The 22,877-nt window shown below is 53.6% G+C and overlaps 1 protein-coding gene across 1 annotated transcript in view; it reads right to left on the bottom strand.

The window, feature by feature from the left end:
- Positions 1-340: 340 nt before the first annotated feature.
- LOC116951394 (microtubule-associated protein RP/EB family member 1-like) overlaps positions 341-22,877 on the bottom strand; it is a 28,281-nt gene continuing 5,744 nt past the window's right edge. The window contains exons 2-7 of the mRNA XM_032969935.2: positions 14,810-14,937; positions 13,288-13,433; positions 11,837-12,038; positions 10,773-10,918; positions 6,773-6,922; positions 341-5,109 (exon numbers count right to left, since the gene is read on the bottom strand). Of these exons, the coding sequence (XP_032825826.2) occupies positions 5,056-5,109; positions 6,773-6,922; positions 10,773-10,918; positions 11,837-12,038; positions 13,288-13,433; positions 14,810-14,930 (819 nt within the window). The 5' untranslated portion in view covers positions 14,931-14,937 and the 3' untranslated portion in view covers positions 341-5,055. The remainder of the gene's footprint in view (positions 5,110-6,772; positions 6,923-10,772; positions 10,919-11,836; positions 12,039-13,287; positions 13,434-14,809; positions 14,938-22,877) is intronic.

Here is a 22,877-nt window from a genome sequence, read left to right on the forward strand (position 1 = left end):
CCAAATACTGTACTCCAAACGAATGTCTCGAAATGTGGAGGGGGAAAATACGGCACGACCCCCGGGAACTAATACCATGGGGCAGTCATGAAGACTCCACTGACACAGGCATCATCATGATGCAGGTTTGGGATCGAACCACCCAGGACCCACCTGTAGACCAGTCGAGACAGATGACATCTCCTAGTCAACGTGGCACCGCGGAGGCTGATCCGGGGGGGGGGGGTTTGAACCGCAGGTCTCTGCAATAAGTGGCAACCGCTCGATACGTATCGCTGGCTGGGCCAAGTGACCATCCCCCCCCCCACACCCCCCAATAAAGAGGCAGAGTGGGCATCGGTACGTACAAGACAGACAAAAAACCCACGTGCTTTATTTCTGACAGGAGCGGGGACCAACATGCGCGTCGTGACCCATTTCGGGAGGGTGGCCTTCATCGCCACCGTCATCATCATCACCACCACCACAGCCTGGTGGCAATGGGCGTGCTGGAAGCACCGATCACGACCACTCAACTCGTCGCTTTGCGATGCTGCTGCTGCTGCTGCTGCAGTATTGGGCCACTCGGTGGTTGCACAGGGCACACGTAACCAAGACTTTCTAAGCGCTCACTCCTCCTCGATATCGCTGCGACTCAAAACAAAGAAAAACCAATTACAACGGGAGGCGTCGTTTTGGGCGAACTGCGTCTCTCCTTTCATTTCACTCTTTCGTGCCATGAGGGAGCGCCCCTTGCCCAAAACTGTCACCTCACTCGTGCTCTTTATATACTTGTTTTGGGCTCGTGCTATTGACACGCGTGTCTAACCGCAGCGACCTACCCCACCCCACCAAAGGTCACGCGAGATCTTTAAATTAAAGCCCCACAACACCCCCGGAGGATTCCGCGAGCCGCTCGCTTCCACAGCAGCGTGGAGGGGGTGGGGGGGAGAGCCGCGTAGCGACCCAGGCAGACATCCCCCCCCCTCCCCCCACCTCCCCCACCTCTACCACCCCACGACGTCCCGACAAAGAGTCGGGGAAAGCTTCTGCCGACGAACATATTTGAGGGGTGTTTTTTTTTGTAAACCACTTCAAAGTTACCCTGCGGAGGAGGAGGGTGTGGAGGGGTCTCCATCGCGATGTCACGGCGCGTTGACGGGGCAGCACGCGAGCCTCATCGGTCACACGGGCGGCGGGGGGGGGGGGGGGGAGTGACCGTGCCACCGACTAGGGCGACTTCAACAATGAGTTCTTGCGACGGCCGTTTTGTGTTCCGCGTCTTCACGGCAACCCGAGCCACTTTGGGGGGGCACGCGAGTCGATTCAACGGCCTTCTCTGCACACTCTCGTCGCCGGGTGACCTCCGCGACGAGCGAGGCACCGTCCGCGAGTGATCGTCCCCGATGTCACTTTCACGGCCCCCTTACAACGGGTAACGGGCGAGAGTCCCCCCCCCCCCCCCCCCCACATTGCACTCTCGATGGAAGTCCACCAAAGCTTTGTTAAACGGGAAGAAATAAAAACAAATCGCGCCCAACCGATCCTCCAGGGAGGGGGAGCTCAGATCTCTAAGCCCGGTCGCGTCGGTGGAGACCCGCCGTTCACACTCCGAGCGATGGGGTCACTTCCTTCCCAAGCGTCGCACGGCTCGCGCGAGAGCCGTCGATGACGGTGTGACGGAGGAGGGACGCCACCGAGACTCCACCGCCCACCGCCCACCCCCCCCCCCGAAGAGCGAAGGGAAAAAGTTGCTTCGACAGATTCTGCTACGGACACGAGCGTCCAACTCGCCGACATCCGGCGAACGTCCGGCGGCTTTGGAACAGACCTCCCACCGACGTGAACGCCATTGACACGAGTCCACGAAAGTAAAACGGACATCCGCCTGCGGGGCATTGGAAGTCGACTCGCCCGTGACTCGCCAAAGTGGAACGCAGGCGACTCGAACGGCTCCCTGAGGACTCGCAACGCAGACGTCTACGGGAGGTGAGAAGTCCTTCCGCAGGATTCCTTCCGGCGGATCTCGGCGGATTCCACACCCAGCCCAAGTGACAGCAAACACAGCCGATGAAGATGGTCACCCCCTCACAGCACTCCTCTGCCTCCTCGGCCCCCCTTTCTCTTGGGCGGGGGAGCTAGGGGGGGAGAGGGGGCACCAAGTGGACCCCCTCTTAAAGGGCACGCGGTAATTAACGAAGGCACTTTTTCCACGAGCGTGAAGAAGGTTCCTTGAAGGCTCCCGCAGTGGTGAACTCAGTCTGTCATTGCTCACTCGCGTGTGGAGGAAACGTATGAGGGACATCGCCCCCCCCACCCGCCACTTGCGAGACAATTACAGACTACGCCTGTGAAACTTAGCGCCTTCGCGATAATAAAAAAAATACCAAATGCCGGTGTGCAGGTTCTGGGGCGATTACGTTGGAGTTGGCAGCGGGCTTGGGGACAAGGCCCTCGTCCGGCAGCGGATAGACCCCACGGTGGTGACGATTTGATTTTTTTTTTACTCTGCCTTCAGTTGTATAGCGGCGTCGGGCGGTGATTAGCGAACGGCGCTGCGAACCCAGAGAGACCCTCCGACAAGATTCCCGGGCGCGGCTAACATCGGCGGCGAGCGATATCGGAAATTGATCGTGAGGTTCCAATACAAAGACTACCCCCCCCCCCGCCCCCGTATAACCTTCAACCGACTGTTGGGACAAGTGCCGCCATTAGCGAGCGCCAACGAAGGCTGTGGCACCGTGGCACAAACGAGGTGGGAGGGTTTGTCAGAACGCCACGCCCGGCCGCCTTCGTCTCCAGCGGCGATGTTTACACACCGCACACCGGGCTACTCGTTCTGAAGCCGAGTCGACCTAAGGGGAGGCCCAGGACTGGTCCAGACAACGGTCACGAGAGGCGGCCGTGAGCGGGGATTAAACCCCGGGGGTCGCCGGGTTCGTAGCGCAGCGCTCAGATCACGACGCACTCCAGCTCTTCAAACATTGTCTGACCAGGTGCGGGCGAAGCGTGGCCAAGCGACCCCACCAAGGCAAGCGGAGGCGAGCCTTTATCCAGGAAGCGAACTGGAAAAATTTTTACTGCAAATTATTATTTGGATGATAACTACTTGTTGCACTTTTACAAGCGGCACCGTGGAGAGAAAACTAATGGCTCAACCGGATTCGGGGAGTCCGAACCGTTGACGTTTCAGTAACAACACGAGCAAAGCGTGCGGCGACAGCAGGCACTCACCTGCGCACCTCTGCCCTGCCACCGCCCCCCCCCACCCCCGGATCGAACATGTGGCCCTCAACGTAAGCCGCACCACCCCCCGCCCACCGGTGCCGATCCGCGCCCTGCAGCGTTTCAGCTGCGCCACCGCCATCGGCTCCTCGCGAAAATCGCCGCAGCCGCTTTGCCCGCATCCGAGCGAGCGGTTGAGCGACAGGGGGGGGCGTGGCCGCGTCTGGCTACTCCCTCTCCCGGTTAAGCTCCGCCCTTAAACCAAACCCCGACCCCCCCCCCCCGCCTCACCACCCCCCCACGCGCGTCACGATTATAACGATCACAGTTCACAAAAAAAACGAAACGCTGTTAGGCCGCTTAAAAAAACAAACACAATCGTCGCCCCGGTCGCTTGACAAGAGCTGCGTCGCCTGCGAGCGGACAGCCGCCCGCATCCGGTTGCAGAGACGAGAGCGAGCCCCCCCCCCGCCCCCCGCCCCCCGGGGTAGCACGATGCTTGACGAGCGGTCGTTCCCGCCGGGGCGTGGGGAGGTGATGACGACGATGATTGTGCTAAAAGACGGCACGACGGGCGTGACAGGGCTCGCAGGAGCGAGGGGGGGGGGGGGGCTGCGTGGTTGGACTAGCGGAGGGCCCACTGGGGTTGAAATCCGCCATCGTTTCTGCGCTTTCCACGATCCCACACTTGGGGTGGATTCTGAGAAAACCCGAGTTGGTGAACGGCGTAGGCAACGTCGCAAGGCGGCCGACCCCGCCGACCCCGCCGACCCCGCCGACCCCGCCGCCCCCCCACCACCATGGCAACGGTCGCAGCTCGCCAATGGACGCAAAAGCAAAGTGAGATTTAATTTCATCGCTACAGTCAACTAACAGCCACACCGCCCCAAATAAAACGACATGGCTATGGGCCCCCCCACCACCACCACCCTCCTCCCTCCCACCCCCCCCCCCCACAACAACCGTAACTTCTCCAGACGTGAGACGAGGATACAAAAACAAGACGACAGGGCATCGACGAGACGCAGAGCAACGGTGTGTAGGCACGGGGGGGAGTGGGGGGGGGGTACGACGGCACGACGGGAAAAATACGACCACCAGGTGCGGACCACAGCGCGAGGGGGCAGGGGGGTGTGAGAGATGGGGGCTCAGGTGTGAACCAGGGCCAGCCCAGACAGCTAGCGGTTGGGCTCAGCCGATAGGCGACTTGCCCAAACGGGACGCGAGGGGGAGGACGGGGTGGGTGGGCAAGGCGGGCGCGAGACAGGGCAAGTCAAAGGGGCACCATGGGGGAGACGGGGCAAGCGAGCGGCTCAGGCTCAGGCGAGAAGACAAGTGTTGAGATAAGACACGGACGGACGGGGGGGGGGGGTGGGTGGGGGGGGGGCAGGTGACGTTGGGGGTGGGTGGGGGGAAGAGAAAGAGTCATCGAATGAAAAGCCTGAGGTCAAGAGGCTGAGAGAGAGAGCGTGACGTGACGTGGCATCGCGTGCGCGTTGATGACGCCGCGCGGCACGTTTGGTTGTGAGCGCCGTGACGTGCGCTGTGCGGTGCGGTGCGTGGTGGTGGTGGTGGTGTGCGATAGGTTTGGCTCGGTGTGGTGCGTGGTGGTGGTGTGCGATAGGTTTGGCTCGGTGTGATGCGTGCGTGGTGGTGGTGGTGTGCGATAGGTTTGGCTCGGTGTGGTGCGTGCGTGGTGGTGGTGGTGTGCGATAGGTTTGACTCGGTGTGGTGCGTGGTGGTGGTGGTGTGCGATAGGTTTGGCTCGGTGTGGTGCGTGCGTGCGTGGCGACCCGCGTGTCCCGTGCGGCGTCCCACGCGGTGTGGCCGCCGCGGTGGCGTGTGCAGTGTTTAGTACGACTCCTGCTCTCCCTCCACCTCGTCTTCCGGCACCTGGAACCCATCCTGTACGGAGGGGGGGTGGGAGGGAGGGAGGGGTGGAGGGGAATGAGAAAAGGGTGCTGCTGCGCTGGGCCAGATGTTACACCCTCACCTGGTATATATAGGTCGTGGGTTGAATCCCAACCCCGACACATGTAGCGTATTTTCCCGCATATAGCCCACATACGCATAAACCCGCAGACGCATATACCCCGCAAAAAGAGCGTTTTGTGTAAAACTAATTTCAGATAGCCCGCACCTCCATATACCCCCGCATGCATTCATATCTTTAACGTTGTTACCGCAGATTAATTCCATCATTCATACAACGTTTACATTTGTAATACATTCCACTATCAATCGTTAACATTAAAATCATAACGTGCACAAAGAAAACTAACTAACCGGAAACGAGTGAACTTAAAACAGTAAATAAGTAACAAAAGTAAATATCCAATAAATAAGTAACACATAACTGGTAGATAAGTAAGTAAGCGTACTGTTAGGCTTACCAGCATTCAACCTCATCATATTACAGCTACTGGACCGGTAGTTACCCCTATACAGTTTTAGCACTGGTAGACTGCGCACTGCGCAGACGATAGCGGCACTACGGTTACGCCGTTTGCATCTTTGCAAAAGCCATTGGAAGTTTGAAACAAAGCTCATGGTCGTGACTGTATAGTGCTCAGCCAATAGCAGCGGCCTAAGGGACACAGCAATTATGATTCCGCGTCTGGTAGACGCTTGTTAAGGCCCTTCCCATTGTGCGATCCGTAGCCTCAGCTGAAACTTTCGCACCCCCCTACAGCCACTGAAAGTATTGCGGTAAACAAAGTGCGCCCACACTTCAAACAGTCGTTTCATTGTACAAACAATTAGGCTAATTTAAAACGTGATAAGATGTGCTATTGTAGTGTGAGTGGTTTACTCAGCAGTGCTTTAGTCAAAGGTAAGTGTTGCATAGTGGATAGTCCTACCATGAGAAAATTTAACGAGTTACGACATGTCACACGTGTAAAATCTTTAGGGATAGCCCGCACACCTCCATTTACCCCGCAGGGTCTTGTTTTGTTTGTAAAAAGTGGTATACCCCGCGGGTTATATGCGGGAAAATACCGTACATTTGGAGTTTGTGTATCTGTCTCTCCGCGGTCGCGCGGTTTTTCACTTCACATTTAGAATCAACGTCCCCTTCACAGTATTTGGGCTGCTATAAATGTCCACACGATGACAGGCCACTTCGTCGAGCTGTCATTTGTGGCCAGGTCGCTCCTGAAAAAAAGCGATACAGCTACATGGGGGCCTTACCCGGTAAAATAACAAGTTGAGTTTTTAGTTCACATCAGGGAGTTACACCGGCACCTAGAACCTCGGCCCTAATGCAACAACACGTGGGCGAGCCGGCAAACCCCTCTTCCCCCGCACCCACGGGGTCAAGCACACAATACGGTTGTGCTTCAACTGTGGTTGCGAGTACCCACCTCCGTGGCGTTCAGGATGTGCTTGTGCACGAGTCGTGGTTGTGGCTGTGCGGTGGGGTTGAGTGCGCACACTCCGTGCCAATCAGGATGCGGTTGTGTATGGGGGTCATCGTGGTGCGGAGGCTGTGGCCGTGCGGTGGCTGTGGCCGTGCGGTGGCTGTGGCCGTGCGGTGGCTGTGGCCGTGCCGTGGTCGAGTACGCACCTCCGTGGCGTAGAGGATGTCGCAGATGCTGCTGATAACGGGCGTCTTATCCTCGTTGTTTTGACACAGAACCTCGATCTCGCGCAGCTTTCCAAAATAAAAGTCTCGCTCCTTCTCCAGCGTCTCCACAGTGGCCTTCAAGTCTGTAAGCTGCAAAAACAGACAAAGATCCCCCCCCCCCCGGTATAGCCTTAAACACACTTTTGGGGCAAGTGCTGTTAAGCGAGTAGCACCTATGAAGGCCGGGCATGGCACACGAGGGCGTGGGTGGCCAACACCACGACCTGTCTCCCTAATGCTGATGTTTACACACCGCAAGCAGGTACTCATTTTAGGCCGAGATGATTTAGGGGAGGCCCAGGACTGGTTCAGATATTCCTCACCTTTACTACTTGTGAGTGGGAATCGAACTCAGGCCGCCGGTGTTCATATCGCAGTACCCTGACCACCGTGCCACCGTTCCCGACACAGGTAAGCACACGCAAGTTCACACGTGCACGCAGGGATGTGACGCACAAGCGCACACATACATGCACGTACAGATCTCGCACCTCGGATTAGCGCAGTTGGCTAAGTACGGTGCGAAAGAAATTGAACATACATACACATACTCCCATCAGGACACGCGTGTCTGCTGTGTTAATATCTGTGCTGCTATGTGGATTCCCCTTTGTTGTGTTACGTGCACGTGTGCGCCCCGCTGGGCGCGAGTGTGTGCGTTTGTGCCCCCCGCTGTGTGTGTGTGTGTGTGTGCGCGTGTGGGGCGCGGGTACTCCTGCCACCATGAGGGGTGGACAGTCCTCTACTCGGGGCAGGAGACTGCCAAACAACAGGGTGTGGTTCTTATTCTGGCCAAAAGAATGAAGGGGACGTGGGAGCGTGGCGGTGAGGTGTGGGAAGCCCCAGGCTACTTTAGGCTCGCCTTCCCATCAACCGGAGGCGAGGAGCGGTGGTCGTGGTTACTTGTGCCCCCACCGAAGACGAACATCCGTGGAGGGATGCAGGCAAGGCTGATGAGTCAGATGCCTTCTATGACCTCCTGTCACAGGTGCTGGCTAAAGTGGCCCCTTGGGATAGTCATCTTGTTGGGTGACTTCAATGCCCCAGTTGGTCATGATGCTGGCACCTGGTCTGCAGTGATTGGAAGGCATGGGCCAGAGCAGCTCAATAACAACAGTAGGAGGCTAATTTTTTGTGCAGCCCATGGGGCTTGTAATTACCAACACACTGTTCAGGCATCGGAGTAGCCACACAACATCATAGATGCATGCCGGGTCCAAGCAAAAACATCTGCTGGACTACATAGTGACGGACCAGCAGATGCGAGCCTATGCCCTTGACACCAGGACCTACCGTGGAGCTGATCTGCCCTCTGACCATCAACTTGTCATCTGTTAGATGCACCTGCCATTCTTCCACTCCGGTGGTGGGTGTACACCCAGGACCCCATTCCAACCTAAGGTAGCCTGGTCTCAGCTCGCTGATGGAAGTTGCAAGCGAGAATTTCATCATCGCTTGCGGCTGGGGTTGGCATCATCCCCCACTCCTGATGTCGAGGGTAAATGGGCGAGGTTTAGGACTGTGACTCATGCAGCTGCAATGCTTTGGGTACATGGTCCAGACCTCCCCAGAGACACTGGCTGACAGAGGAGGTGTTCAGGATCGTTGAGAAAAAGCGACAGGCCCACTCTAATCGTCTACAGCATCCCACATCAGAGAATGAGGAGGCTTACAGCAGCCTTCGCTCGGAGGTTCGGAGAGCCGTGAGGCGCTGCAAGGATGGGTGGTGGTCACGGGTTGCTGAGGAGATGGAGTCTGCCTCAATGGCCCGCGATCACAAATCTCTATTTAACTCCATCAAAAGTTACCTGCAGCGCCACACCTATTAACATCATTAGGGGAAAGAATGGTGATCCAATCTCTGACCCCCAGGAACAGGTTTGCAGATTTGCTGAGCATTTCTTTGAGGTCCTGAGGGAGGGGGAATCCCTCAGCCTGGAAAACATCATGGGACAAAGTGGGGATGACCCTGCTGAGGCTGCGGTGCCTCAAATATTGGAGGAGGAAGTCACCCCCTATGAGTGGCTGGCTGAGGCGCCATCCGTTGAGGAAGTACTGAAGGCGATCCAGAGTCTGAGACCAGGAAAGGAACCGGGCGGAGATGATCTCCCAAGCGAAATGCTGAGGGTGGCGTTTGTACGCACCTGACATCATAACAACAGTCTGGGCCACTGGACAGGTTCCGCAGGATTGGAAGGATGCCCTGGTGGTCCCCTCTTTAAGAAGAGGGACCGCACAGACTAACAACTACAGGGGCATCTCACTCCTCAGTGTGCCGGGAAAGATCCTGGCAAGGATTATTCAGCATCGCCTTGCTCGGCACGCTGAGGAGAGGCTTGCAGAGCCCCAATGCGGTTTTAGGAAAGGGCGGCCCTGCACAGATGCCATATTTTCTGTCCGTCTGCTACAGCAGAGGTGTAGGGAATTCCAGCAAGACCTACATCTCTGCTTCATTGACCTGGTCAAGGCCTATGATACCATCAGTAGGCCTGGGCTCTGGGTTGTTCTTCATGCTTTCAGAGTCCCTGACCCTCTGCTCACGCTCATTAAGGATCTTCATGATGGTGAACAGGCCCGGGTAAAACTACGTGGCCGGGAGTCAGAGCCATTCCCTGTACACCTTGGCGTGCAACATCTATTTCGGCCACGTAGTTCGTGAAGCCTTCAGAAGCTGTACCGGAGGAATTTCCATCTGGTACAGATACAATGGGAGGCTGATCGATGCCCAGGTGCGGTCAAGGGATGGCTCCCTATTGGTCAAACACGTTATGTATGCCGACGACCTGGTAATTGCGGCTCACTCAGAGGAGGAGTTGGAGGCGCTGCTGCTGAAACTGGAGTGTGCCACTAAGAGGTGGGGCCTTACCATCAGCCCCACCAAAACGAAGCACCTGCCTGGGTATTTTGTACCATCGGGCACTCCACCCCAACAACTCCCAATCGGTGAAGGGGCAGTTGTGGAGAGAGTGGAGAGCTTCCCATACCTGGGCAGTGTCCTCATGACCGGCTCCGGTTTAACAGCAGAGGTCTCACTCCGAATCAGTCGAGCGGCATTATTTTTTCATCGGTTGAGTAACGCTGTGTGGAAGCAACCTGGTCTGTCGCTCCGCACGATGCTTCGAGTCTTCTCGGCCACAGTCATTCCCTCCCTTCTCTACGCTTGGCAAATGGGGATCCCCCTAATGGGACATCTCTGCCGGTTATAAACATTTAGGCTGGCCTGCCTATGATCAATCCTGGGTTTAACCAGGCTGGATTGTGTGAGGAGCTTTCAAATCCTCGAAAGATCTGGACAAAGTCCCATCGGTGAGCTCCTCCAGCGGGCAAGGCTGCGTTGGCTGGGCCATGTAGCCCGCATGCCCAATCACCGCATGCCCAAACAGCTTTTGTTCGGCCGGATCGAGGGGACTAAAGTGGTGCGGCACGGGCTAGAGAAGAGATGGAGTGATGTGGTACAGGAGGATGTGGAGCTGAGTGGACTTGCCGATGACTGGAACCAGCGGTGTTAAGATCGGCCTCTGTGGAGGAGGCTCGTGAAGGACGCTACTGGGCAGTTGGAGGCAGTCGCCCTCCAACAACAACGGAGGGCGGAGGAGCGACGCTCACAACAACGAGCGGAGCGCCGGGTGGCTAAAGCACAGCAAGTTGGCACTGTAGTCGATTCAGCCTCAAAATGAGTACCTGGTGCAGTGTGTAAACATCGCCACTGGGGAGACAAAGGCGGTCGGGCGTTGTGCTGGCCACCCACCCCCTCGTGTACCTTTCATAGGTGCTGCTCACTGACAGCACTTGCCCCTACAGTCTGTTCAGGCTATACAGGGGATATTTGTCTTTGTCTGTGTGCGTGTGTGCCGCTGGGAGTGTGTGCGCCCCCCGCTGTGTGTGCGTGCCCCCTACTGCCTGTGTGTGTGTGTGCCCCCCACTGTGTGTGGAGACTAACCTGTTGCCCAAGCTCCGCCACTGCCGGGTCCTCCCCGCACCCGTTGCGTGCTGCCGCCCCCCCAGCCGGCGGCCTCCGGGGCCCTGTGCTGGCCTGGGTCGCTGGGGAGGCTGCCCCCATGCGCTGGACCGGTACCATGCGCGGGGCTATGCACACACACACACACACGGACAAGCACACGTACACATGCATGCAGACACGTGCACAAAAGCACACGCACACAAAAAGACAAAGAACCGCATATAGTCTTAACAGACTGTTGGGGCAAGTGCTGTTTGCGAGCGCCTATGAAGTTCGGCACGATACACGAGGGGGTGGGTGGCCAGCACCACGCCCGGCCGCTTTTGTTTCCCCAGTGATGATGTTTACACACCGCACCACGTGCGCAGTTGAATTCCGAATCCACGCGACCACGGGGAGAGAGAGACACGCAAACTCCAAACATACAGCAGCAGGCGTCAGGGTCGGGATCGATCCCACGACCTCCTGTATACCAGGCGAGGTAGTTAACATCTCCTAGCCACCGTGATGATGAGAGAGACACCGCAAAACTCCAAATATACAGCAGCAGGCGTCAGGGTCGGGATCGAACCCACCAATCCTGCAGTAGCAGTAGTTAACATCGCCACCGGGGCTCCCAATCCGACTGCCTCTACGCATCGAGTTCTACACCAAGCTCAGTGAGGAAGGGGACTGGGGGGGTCGCTCCGCGCTTCACAGCGCGGTTCCAACTTCAGCGAGTGGAGCAACGGCGCAGTGGTCAGGGAAGTCGTGCTACGAACGCAGCGTCCCGAGTTTAATTCCCGGCCACGGACAAATGCAACGGGCGAGAACCACTCCTGCACCCTCCCCCACCCTACCAGCTCGCGCTGCCCAGCGTGGTGAAGCATGGCAAAAACCCGCCGACCCACCCACCAATGAGTTGCACGGCACAGAAAAAAAAAACCTTCTACCCATTAGCGGATTTGTCAACAGCTGCTGCAATTGCATTTCATTCAACTTCATCTCGGGCCGACGACTTTGTGGCGATTGCGGGCGGGGCGCGAGCGATCGACTGCCCTCACCGGTTTGGCAGACCGGCTTGCGGGTCTTTGGGGCCAGCTGCTCGGCGCTGCCAGACGCCACCGGGCCCTGCATGCCGTGCCTCGCGCCCAACGGGTCGTACTCCTTGCCGTCGTAGTTGGCGTCGAAGAACTTCTTGAACCACTGCACGAACTCAAAGTTGTCCTGGAACTTGCTCTTCACCAGCTTGTCCACCGGTGTCACCTTGAGGAAGCGTGTGCGCACACAAGGATGAAACAATTTCGATTTAAAGCTTTCGTTCACTGCAAGGATTCGTCTTCTTTGGTTCTTGCGGTAAAGTCACGTAGAATGAGAATAAAATAATCAACTGATAAAATAAGACGATAAAATTCTCACGACGTTTCGGCTACAACACAAGTAAGCCCTTCTTCAGGTGAAAGAACAGAACTGTCGGCACGACAGTGCTTCAATCCCGATAAAAAAACAACTATTAAAACTAGTTTTATTTTAGCAGGTAAGGCCCCGCTGAGCTCCATGGCTCTTTTTCAGAAGCGACCTGGCCACAAATGATGGCTCAACGGAGTGGTCTACAGTATGGAAATTTAAAGCAGTCAAATAATCTAAATGCATTACATTAAATTGACCACCTCCGCGCCTTCGTGTAGCTCTCCGACCTTACATTGACATGCAAATTTCCCACTTTAACATCACTAGCCCCGCCCACTTCGTTTGACCCTTGGGCTACACCCATTTCAAACCTTTAAAACATCCTGCCTCAGCGGCTCTCCCGCTGTTTTTTTTTTCTCCTGATGATGATTGCTTCGTGCTACGATCGAAACGTCGTAGTTTTTTTTGTTATTTTCTTTGAACCTCTCTACGTGACTTTACCGAAAGACCCAAGAATATTAATTAATGCAGTCAAGAAAGCTCAGTCGAGATTTGCATGATATTAATTCTAAATGTGGAGAGAAAAAGTGTAGGACCCGGAGAGAAATCCACACGACCACGGGGAGAACATGCAAACTCCAAATATACAGGCGTCAGGATCGGGATGGAACCCACAACCTCGTGTTTACTTGGCAAGGTAGCTATGAGCGCTGGCACGATTCTCCCACACTCTCGTCTAATCCACATCGGTCAACCACCACACTGCAGGCCCCAACCACACTCTAGGCCACAACAACACTCATCCACTCGCTACTCGCTCACCGCACTGCAGGTCACAACAACAAACTCCCCCCCCCACTTTGGAATTCCCTCCCATCGTAACTCTCCCCCCACCAAAGCTTTTAGACTAAATCAGCCTTGCGCTGCTCAGCTTGTCAAGCACGTTCAACTCGAACCTATCCCAGGTTTGACGGTGCTGTTGGTAGCTGGCCGCACAACGTTCTGGGCTCTCTGGGACCGTGCTCAGCATCGGTGTTTTTACAGGAAAGAGAAAAATGAAACCAAGAGGATCTTCTGGGTCACGGGAAAAAAAAACCGTCCTCACCTTGTCCACGCCCATCTTCTTGAAGGCGACTTGTAACAGCTTGAAGTTGTGCAGATATTCATGCTCATGCTTGGCCTGAAACTTGGCCTTCTTCAGCAAGATGCAGCCGGGGAACAGCATGTCCATGAACTGGCAGTATGCCACACCTATACAAAGACAAAGACCACCCCCCCCCCCCGGTAAAGCCTTAACAGACTGTCGGGGCAAGAGCTGTTAAGCGAGCACCTACGGAGGCTGGCAGGACACACGAGGGAGGAGTGGCTGGCAAAAAAGGTCCCATGATAAACGTTCATCGCACACAATACACGCAACACAACGTCGCATTATCACATACACTATCTCATTACATACAACAGCACAAATAAAACAAATGCACGTCCATTAACTTATGGTAAGGAATAGCTGGTGCACACACACACACACAAACCCCACATAGCATGCATACAACGCACACATGACATCATATAGACAGAGCATCATTCTGCACACATAACACCTGCCGCAATTTTTCACCAAGTGGTGGTGACGTCACCACAGCGCCTGTGCCAGGCACACACTTTGAGGCGCCGTTAAGTGTCGATGGCTCGCTGGTAGGAGGTCACGGGACAGACCCAAGTGCAAGAGGCTAATCTTTACACCGCTGGTACCGGTTTGCGGCATGTCTTCTCAGCTCGCATCAGCTCCATCTCTTCTCTCGCCCGTGTCATGCCTGTTTAGCCCCCTCTATCCGAGCAAACGGAAGCTACTTGGGCATGTGGTGGCTGGGCATGCGGGCTACATGATACAGCCAAGGCAGCCCTTGCCTGGCGGAGGAACTCACCGATTGGGAATGTGTCCAGCTCTTTGAAGCATTTGTGAGCACATTCAACACACACGTCACGTCACGCGCTTCACGTATCGCGTAAACCCCGCACGTACAACAATCCACACGTTCAACATTCGAAATGCACCATGCAATGCACACACACCACACCGCACGTGTAACACCACTGACCGAACTGGCAGTTACTCCGACAATACCTACCTCACAATGGAGAACACACGAAGCGTACACACAGCAACGTTAGCTTTGCGTGGGACAGAGGACATATCTGAAGTGGCACAGGAGGCAAAGGGCAGGTCTCGAGCAGGTCTAGCGGGACAGGGGCATGGATCTAGTATATATGATGGCAGGTCTGCTGGGGGTAAAGGGGCAGGTCTAGTCGATGAGGGGGCAGATCTCGTAGGTCAGAGGGCATGTCTGTGGGGGCAAAGGGCAGGGCAGGGCAGACAGGACAAGGACAAATACTCGTGCATGACATGGTTAGGTGGGGCAAGGGGTTTAACCGGCACGACACGTCCGGTGGAGTTGGTGGGAGATGGGCGGATGGCTGGGTGGATGTGGCTGGGTGGATGTGGCTGGGCTGGTGAGGTAGAACTGTGAGGGCACGGGCAGGAGAACGGTTTGGGGCGAGGGGTGGCGGGCGAGGGGTGGCGGGCGAGGAGGGGGGGGGGAGGGCAAGGCCGGCGGGGCAAGGCTTACCAGAGCAGAGCTGCTCGATCTTGCTGTACTGCAGCTGCAGTGTCTCGTTGATCCAGTTGATGATGTCGTGCCGGGAGAGGTTGTCTGTCGTCACCGACGTGGCGTGAACATTGACGGCCATCGCAAACCTTCGCGCGCACGGCAACAGCAGCGACGACCGCCGTTGAGCACTCGGTGGCGGTGACGTCACCACGGCCGCTTGTGCCAAGCTCGGTGCACGCTGAGGTCACGTGCAGTGTCAACTCTCGTCGCTGGCAGGTGGTTACGGAACAGACGCCATGGTGGCGAGATGTTAACTGCCTCGCTTGGTGTCCAGGGGGTCGCGGGTTCAATCCAGAACCGGACGCCTTCTCCGGTATTTTTCCCCTCCGCATTTAGAAACATCCATTTAGCTGCTATGAATTTACAAAGAAGCCACTTTCTTTGAGCTATCAATTGCGGCCAGGACAAAGAGCTATACAGCTCAGTGGGTCTTACCTGGTAAAATAAAAATAGCTCAGTTTTAGACCCAGATGCCATGGGTTGACTGACTGAGATGAGTGGCAGATGCACCAACTGTGCTCCCTATTGTGAAAACTGTGCGTTTTAGCCACCCGGCGCTCCAACTCGTTATTGCGAGCGCCGCTCCTATGCCCTGCATTGTTGCTGGAGGGTGAATGCTTCCAACACACACACCAGGTCACTAGTGCACATGATACTGTCCTGGTCTTTGTGTGTTCTCAGGTGTATAAACCAAATAAACTTGAAACTTTGAACACACACACATATACATAATGTGTATGCACACAGCACACATAATGGACACAGGCATATGAAGGCAAAGATCCGCCTTACATACAACCTGTTGGGGCACAAGTTCTGCTGGAGAGCCCATTAAGGGCAAGATGGATGAGAGGTGTGGCAAGCACTATGCCCGGCCAACTCTGGTTCCAGTGCTGATAATTATAATCACACATCGTACCAGGTATTGAGGTTGAGTCAACCTAGGGGAGGTCCAGGAGCAGTTCAGATACCTCTGGAAAACAATGTCAGCTGTGACCAGGATTCCAACTCGGGTTACCGGGTTCGTGGCGTAGTGTGCTAATCACTTCACCACCGTTCCCCACACAGCACACACACAGACACACACAGACACACCTACACACGGACACAGCACACACGCAGATACACCTACACAGACACGCGTACACACACACCAATACCCGCCACTCGCCACTAAGTGACGGTGATGTCACCACGGTGCCGGTGCCAGGCGCCCTTTGAGGCCACGTGAAGTGGCAAAGGCTGGCTGAAAGGTCATGGGACAGACCCAGCAGGATGCCATGGGTTGACCGACTGAGATGACTGGCAGATGCACCCAGGTGTACCCCCTACTGTGCCAACTTGCTGCATTTTAGCCGCCCAGCGCTCCCCTCGTTGCCGTGAGCGTTGCTCCTCTGCCCTCAGTTATTGTTCGAGGGCGACTGCCTCCAACTGCCCAGTAGCATCCTTCACGAGCCTCCTCCATACACACACGCTCACACGAATACACATACATAAACGCGTATATGTATACATACACAAGCATACAAAGATCCGCCTGTTTCGCCCAACAGACTGCAAGGCTGTTCACAGTGTGAAGCAAGAAGGGGCCTCAAAATGCACCTTAGCTATGTCACAATTCAAGTGGTGATGTTACCATCACTTGTGAAGGGCGTCTGTTGTTGATAATAGTAAATGTAGTGGGGTGATGGTGGAGCGATGGTTCTGGGGGGTGTGGTGGTGGTGATTATAATATTGAAGCTATCGGTCATGTTGGTGGTGGTGATGATCGTAATGCTGGCAGTGACGGTGGTTACGATGATGGCAATGAACATGGTGGTGACACCAGTGGTGATGATGGCGGCGGTGATGATGTTCCGAGCAGTCATGTTGACGACAGGGAAGGTGAAGATGGTCGTGGTTATTGTGTCAATCATCCTGCAAAAGATGGTAGTGGTGGCAATGATGGTGTTGATGCTAGCAGTAACGTAAGTTGGCGTTGATGCTGAAGTGGTGATGGTAGTAATGATGCTAGGGAAGGTGGTGACAATGTTGATGATACTGTTGATGGTGATGATGACGGTGGTGGTTATGGAATGACAATGGTGATTATGATAGTCATGGTAAGGATGATGGTGGTGGCTGATGATGATCACGGTGTTGGTGATGGCGGTGGTGATGTGGGGAGCGGTAGTGCAGCGGTTAGCACGCTGCGCTTTGAACCTGGCGACCCGAGTTTGATTTCCGCTCAAGGCCAACACCAGTGACGATTATCTGAATCGGTCCTGGGCCTCTCCTAGGTAGACTCAACCTCAAAATGAGTACCTGGTGCGATGTGTAAACATCACCACTGGGGAGACAAAGGTGGCCAGGCGTAATGCTAGCCACCAACCCTCCCCCATGTGCCATGCCGCCCTTCACAGGTGCTCGCTAACAGCACTTGGGGTCGGCAAACCAAAAATAACGGCCATTTGTTTCGAATTCGGTAAAGAAAGAACTCAATATTTCATGAGCCGCTATGCAATGTGGTGAAAACCTCCTGACCCCTGGTCTCAGCTATAGCGGGGATTGGTTGCGAGCGACCGCGAAGACGCCGATAAGAAACTGGGCGACCAAATGTGTACGTTAGCGGCTTACGCAGGCGATGACTCGCATCGCGAGACACCGCGCACAGTAAAACAGACGGAATGCGTTCAGTGATGGTCCAGTTCATGGTGGCAACAGCTGCAGCTGCATTAAAGCATCCTCACCAGAGGCGAGCCTCACAGGAACAAACATTCTTACCAATGCACAGAGGGTACAGCCACCACTCACACATCCACAAATACACAAAGGTCTCCCCGTATAGCCTGTGACAAACTGTTGGGAGGCAAGTGCTATCAGCTAGTAGCACCGATGAAGGCCGGCATGTCACACGAGTGGGTGGGTGGCCAGCACAACGCAGGGCTGCTTTTGTCTCCCGAATGTCGATGTTTTTCAACACCGCACCAGGTACCCATTTGAGGAGTGAGCAGGCATCGAAATTGGCCGCTGGGTTCGTATCACAGCGCGCTAACGACTCCACTACCACTACACAATCTTACATACGCCCAATCACATGCCCATCTCTATGCAGTCTTATGTAGGTAAACTCTCACACGCACACCAACTTCCACGTGGTACACTATTAAAAGCACATACGCAAAAACATCCTCACACACCACAGTCTGTATACACATTACAACACATGCACACAAAAAAAGCCTGTAACAGACTGTTTGGGCACGTGCTGTTAGCGAGCACCTATGAAGGCCGGCAGAGCAACCACGCACGGCCGCCTTTGTCTCCCCAGTGGCAATGTTTACACACCACAGCAGGCACTAATTTGAGGCCGAGTGGACCTAGGGGAGGCCCAGGACCGGTTCAGATAATCGTCGGACATGTGCACACTCGCTTGTACACAGGCACACTTGTATCCACATGGCGCTTACAGTTTTATAAAAAAAAACTACAGTACTGCATTTTCTGCGTTGTATTGCAGTCAGAACGGATGACTCAATCAAAAGGCTGCGAGTTAAATTCTTCACAGACCGGGCAGAATATAGTTCTGCTTTGTGGAAAGCCAATACACAGTACCGTCGTGGCGATATATAAGAGCACGGTGCTTGCGGCCACAGGAATGTGGAATTTCCGCAGAGAGATGGGTTGATGGCCGATGGACAAAAATAATGATGGAGTGGCAGCCGAGGAATGGAATGCGTTCGAGAGGACGTGCGCGGGAGAGATGGAGCAATGGAATCGGCTGGTGCACTACGTGTTATTATTATAACGCCGCAGGATCGTGAGGGGTGGCGCGGGTGGGACATGGGGAGGCCTTCATCCAGCAGTGGATTGACAATGATGAGGATTACGAGAATGAAACCCAAATCAAAACTCAGAACCCTCAGCAGTGACAAGGCCAACTGAGCTACATAGCTCTAATTTCAGAAGCGACCTGGCCATCACAAATGATAGCCCAAACAAGTGGGATATCATGTGTACATTTATAGCAGCCAAATACTATCAAACGTGTGATGTCGATTCTTAATGTGGAGGGAAAAACCGGAGGGCCCCGAGAAAAAAATCCACGTGACCACAGAGAGAGGCACGCAAACTCCAAATATACAGCAGGCGTCGAGGTCGGGATCGAACGCACGACCTCCTGTATACCAGGCGAGGGTGATAACATCCCGCCACCGTGATGATGATGAGAGAGAGAGACACGCAAACTCCAAATATACAGCAGGCGTCGAGGTCGAACGCACGACCTCCTGTATACCAGGCGAGGGTGATAACATCCCGCCACCGTGATGATGATGAGAGAGACACGCAAACTCCAAATATACAGCAGGCGTCGAGGTCGGGATCGAACGCACGACCTCCTGTATACCAGGCGAGGGTGATAACATCTCGCCACCATGATGATGATGAGAGAGAGACACGCAAACTCCAAATATACAGCAGGCGTCGAGGTCGGAATCGAACGCACCACCTCCTGTATACCAGGCGAGGGTGATAACATCTCACCACCGTGGCGCCCTGTGTTCTGACACAGCAATTGTGAACCCCCTGAGTCACCTCCACACACAAATACTGCACATTCTTACACGCACACACTTTCACAGAAACAGGTCTCACATTTAGCCTGGAGTCTGTTGGCTCTATTCAACCAAGATCCCCCATAGTATTTAACAGGCTGTCGGGGCCAAGTGCTGTTTGCGAGCACCTACGAAAGCCAGCACCACCCCTGACCGCCTTTGTCTCCCTCGTGGCGATGTTTTAACACGTCGCACTAGGTATTCGATTGGGGCCAAGTTCGACCGAGGGGAGGCCCAGGACCGATTCAGATAATCTTACCGTGTTGGCCGTGAGCGGGAATCGAACTCGGGTGGCCGGGTTCGAAGCGCAGCGTAGCGCTAACCCCGACGCTACCACTCCCCACATTCTCCAACACACACACAGACTTTCATATGTAAACGGGTCTTTTAGCCTGGAGAAACTATTGGCTCTATACACCAGTCTATCACGCACAATACAGCCGTCATTTACTGATAACGTCACGTGAGCATGTGCCAAGGCCTGTGCCGCAAGGCCACTCAGTTAAATATATTTAAAAAATCTCCTGTTATATAGCGTTCAGGCATGCTGTCTGGTGCAAGTGCTGTTGGCGCAAGCAGCTATTAAGGCTGGCACTGAGCACAACGATAGTGGTGTGTCGAGATGTTAACTCCCTCACCTGGTGTACAGGAAAAATCTTGACTTAAAGCTTTTGTGACTACAGGAATTTACATTCTTTGGGTCTTTCGGTAAAGTCACGTAGATAGGTTGAAAGAAAATAACAAAAAAACACTAAGACGTTTCGATCACAACACAAGCGATCGAAACGTCGTAGTTTTTTGTTATTTTATTTCAACCTATCTACGTGACTTACAGAAAGACCCAATGGTATGCAGGAAGTCGTGGGTTCGATCCCGACTGTGACGCCAACTGTATATTGGATCGGTCGCGTGGATTCTTCTCTGGGTCCTCAGCTTTTTTCCCCCTACACATTTAGAATCAACATCACGAGTTTACAGTATTTGGCTGCTATACATTTCTACATTATAAAATTTCGTTGAGCTATAATTTATGATTTATGGCCAGGTTGCTCCTGAAAAAGAGCTATAGAGCTCAGTGGGAATTATCTGGTAAAATAAAAAAAAATTTGTTTCAGTTTTTAAAACCACTACCTTCATTTAACCATTCCACTTTGCACCGCCGATTGGCACGGTTGGCTTCGTAAGGTACGAAAGACGTTCAACATAAATAAATACATTTAAGGTCGAGTTGACCTAGGTGGAGGGGGGAGGAACGCAAGGGCTCGTTGGATACATCACTCGCCAACGACGTTTGCCATGGTTTGTAGCGCAGTGCCATTGACCACTGTTCTGCGAGCGCTCAAACCAATCTTGGATCTGGTTCAATACAGCGACGTAAAATAATGTATTAAATAACTTAAGCGATTTCCTGCTCAGACAAGTGTAGGCAGCCCTCATTTCCTGCTCACGGGCCTGAAGCAGCGGTAGACATTCCACATTCCCCTGGCAGGGGGGGGGGGGGCAAAGACATCCACAGGAACAAACCACCGCTGTTACTCAATAAAAGTGGTACAGCACTAATTTTATCCACCCTGGAGGCTGACGCGCAACCTCCCAACTAAAAAAACACAGGTCCACGCGTCTGCCAAAATCCATCCACTGCTGGATGAAGGCCTGCCCACATCATGGCCATCCTCCACGTTGCAGGGCTGCTACACTCCCATCTCATGGGACGGATCTCATTGCTCCACCGTGGTTGTCCTCTTGGATGGGTCCCTTCCCCCCCCCCCCCAATTTGACTGCCGTTCCATAACCAGTCTTGTCCATCGGCCATGTGGGGGTGCCGCGGTGGTGAGATGTTAAGGACCTCGTCTGGTTTACAGGTGGTGCGCGTTCGATCCCGATCCTGACGCCTGCTGTATATTTGGAGTTTGTGTCTCTCCCCGTGGTGGTGTGTATTTTGACACGCTTTTATTTAACTCACTCTGTTGTTGTTGTTGTCGTATCCTCAAATCTTGTAACTCAATTTTAACCCACTTTCCAATGTGGTATCCACTGCAAACTTGGTATACTTATGTCACACTGATGATAATACTATATTCTATCAAAAAAAATGAACAAAAATATTTTTAAACATTCTTTTTCATATGTCATGTTTCGGCTTGGGTATAACTGTCCACGCTCAACTAACAGTGGCTGTAAATCACCACGGCCCCTTACGTTATGGCAAGCTTTGCGGCCACTTCCTGGAGTCGTGGAGTTCTGGCATTACGAGTACGGCACATTTCATTAAAGCGTGTTTAAAAAAAAAAAGTAATATTACTTATTCTCTGGGTCCTCAAGTTTTTCCCTCCACATTAAACAAAAACCCTTGCGTTTAGAGTATTTGGCTGCGATACATTTCCACGTGATAAGCCACTACGTTGAGCTATCATTTGTGGCGAGGTCGCTTCTGAAAGAGAGCTACATAGCTCAGCGGGGCCTTTCCTGTTAAAATAGAAAAAAAAGTTTAAATAGTGTATTTGTGGTTAAAATTTCAACACTCCCACGATGGCCTCCAAAGGGCAATCCATAACGATGGACTAACAAAGTGGTACTGATTTTGTCGACCCATGAAGGGAAGATGGGCAAAGTCACAATCCCGATTGGGTTTTGAACGCACAACTTTCTGACTGTGAGGCGAGTACTCTCAACCGTAGCACCGCCCAGGAAGGTTCAACCTCTTTCTGGCCAAAAACAAAATAAATAACGCATCCTTCCCATATTTGTCTCTGTCGCATAAAACAATAAAGTTGTGTATTCTTGGTTCTTTCGGTAAAGTCACGTAGAAGGGAAAAAAAAAACAATATAAAATTCTCACGACGTTTCGGCCACAACGCAAGCAGCCATCCTCAGGTGAAGAAACAGAGCTGTCGGAAAGCAGCCGTTCTCAGAGCTGTCGGAAAGACAGCTCCGTTTCTTCACCTGAGGACGGCTGCTTGCGTTGTGGCCGAAACGTCGTGAGAATTTTATTATATTGTTTTATTTGTATCATTTTATTATTTCCCTTCTGCATGACTTTACTGAAAGAACCAAGAATATGAATCCCTGCAGTCACGAAAGCTTTAAAACCAAAATGTACTGGCAAAGGAGGTCTAATGATGTAGATGCTCACCCCGAGCCCTCATTACTTTGATAGTGCATTGTCTTTGAGCTGTACGCCTTTTGGCGTCATCTGGTCGAGCACCAATTGGGTCGAAGCTCAAAAGAAAGCCGTCCCTTGGTGTGGACCAATCGGTTTCAAGGACCATGCATATATTATCATAGTATGTTTTTTGTTTGCATTTTGACTGCAGGTATTGTGGTTAATGCAGACATGAATACTTGTAAAAAGGTTTCAGTTATGTTCCCAGAAAAAAGGGGAAAACCCCTATTATTATATTTTGGAACTGGCAAAAGAGGTCTAATGATGT

Source organism: Petromyzon marinus, chromosome 43 (assembly GCF_048934315.1).
Source record: "Petromyzon marinus isolate PM22_M1 ecotype Great Lakes invasive population chromosome 43, UKy_Petmar_22M1.pri1.0, whole genome shotgun sequence".
NCBI lineage: Eukaryota > Metazoa > Chordata > Hyperoartia > Petromyzontiformes > Petromyzontidae > Petromyzon > Petromyzon marinus.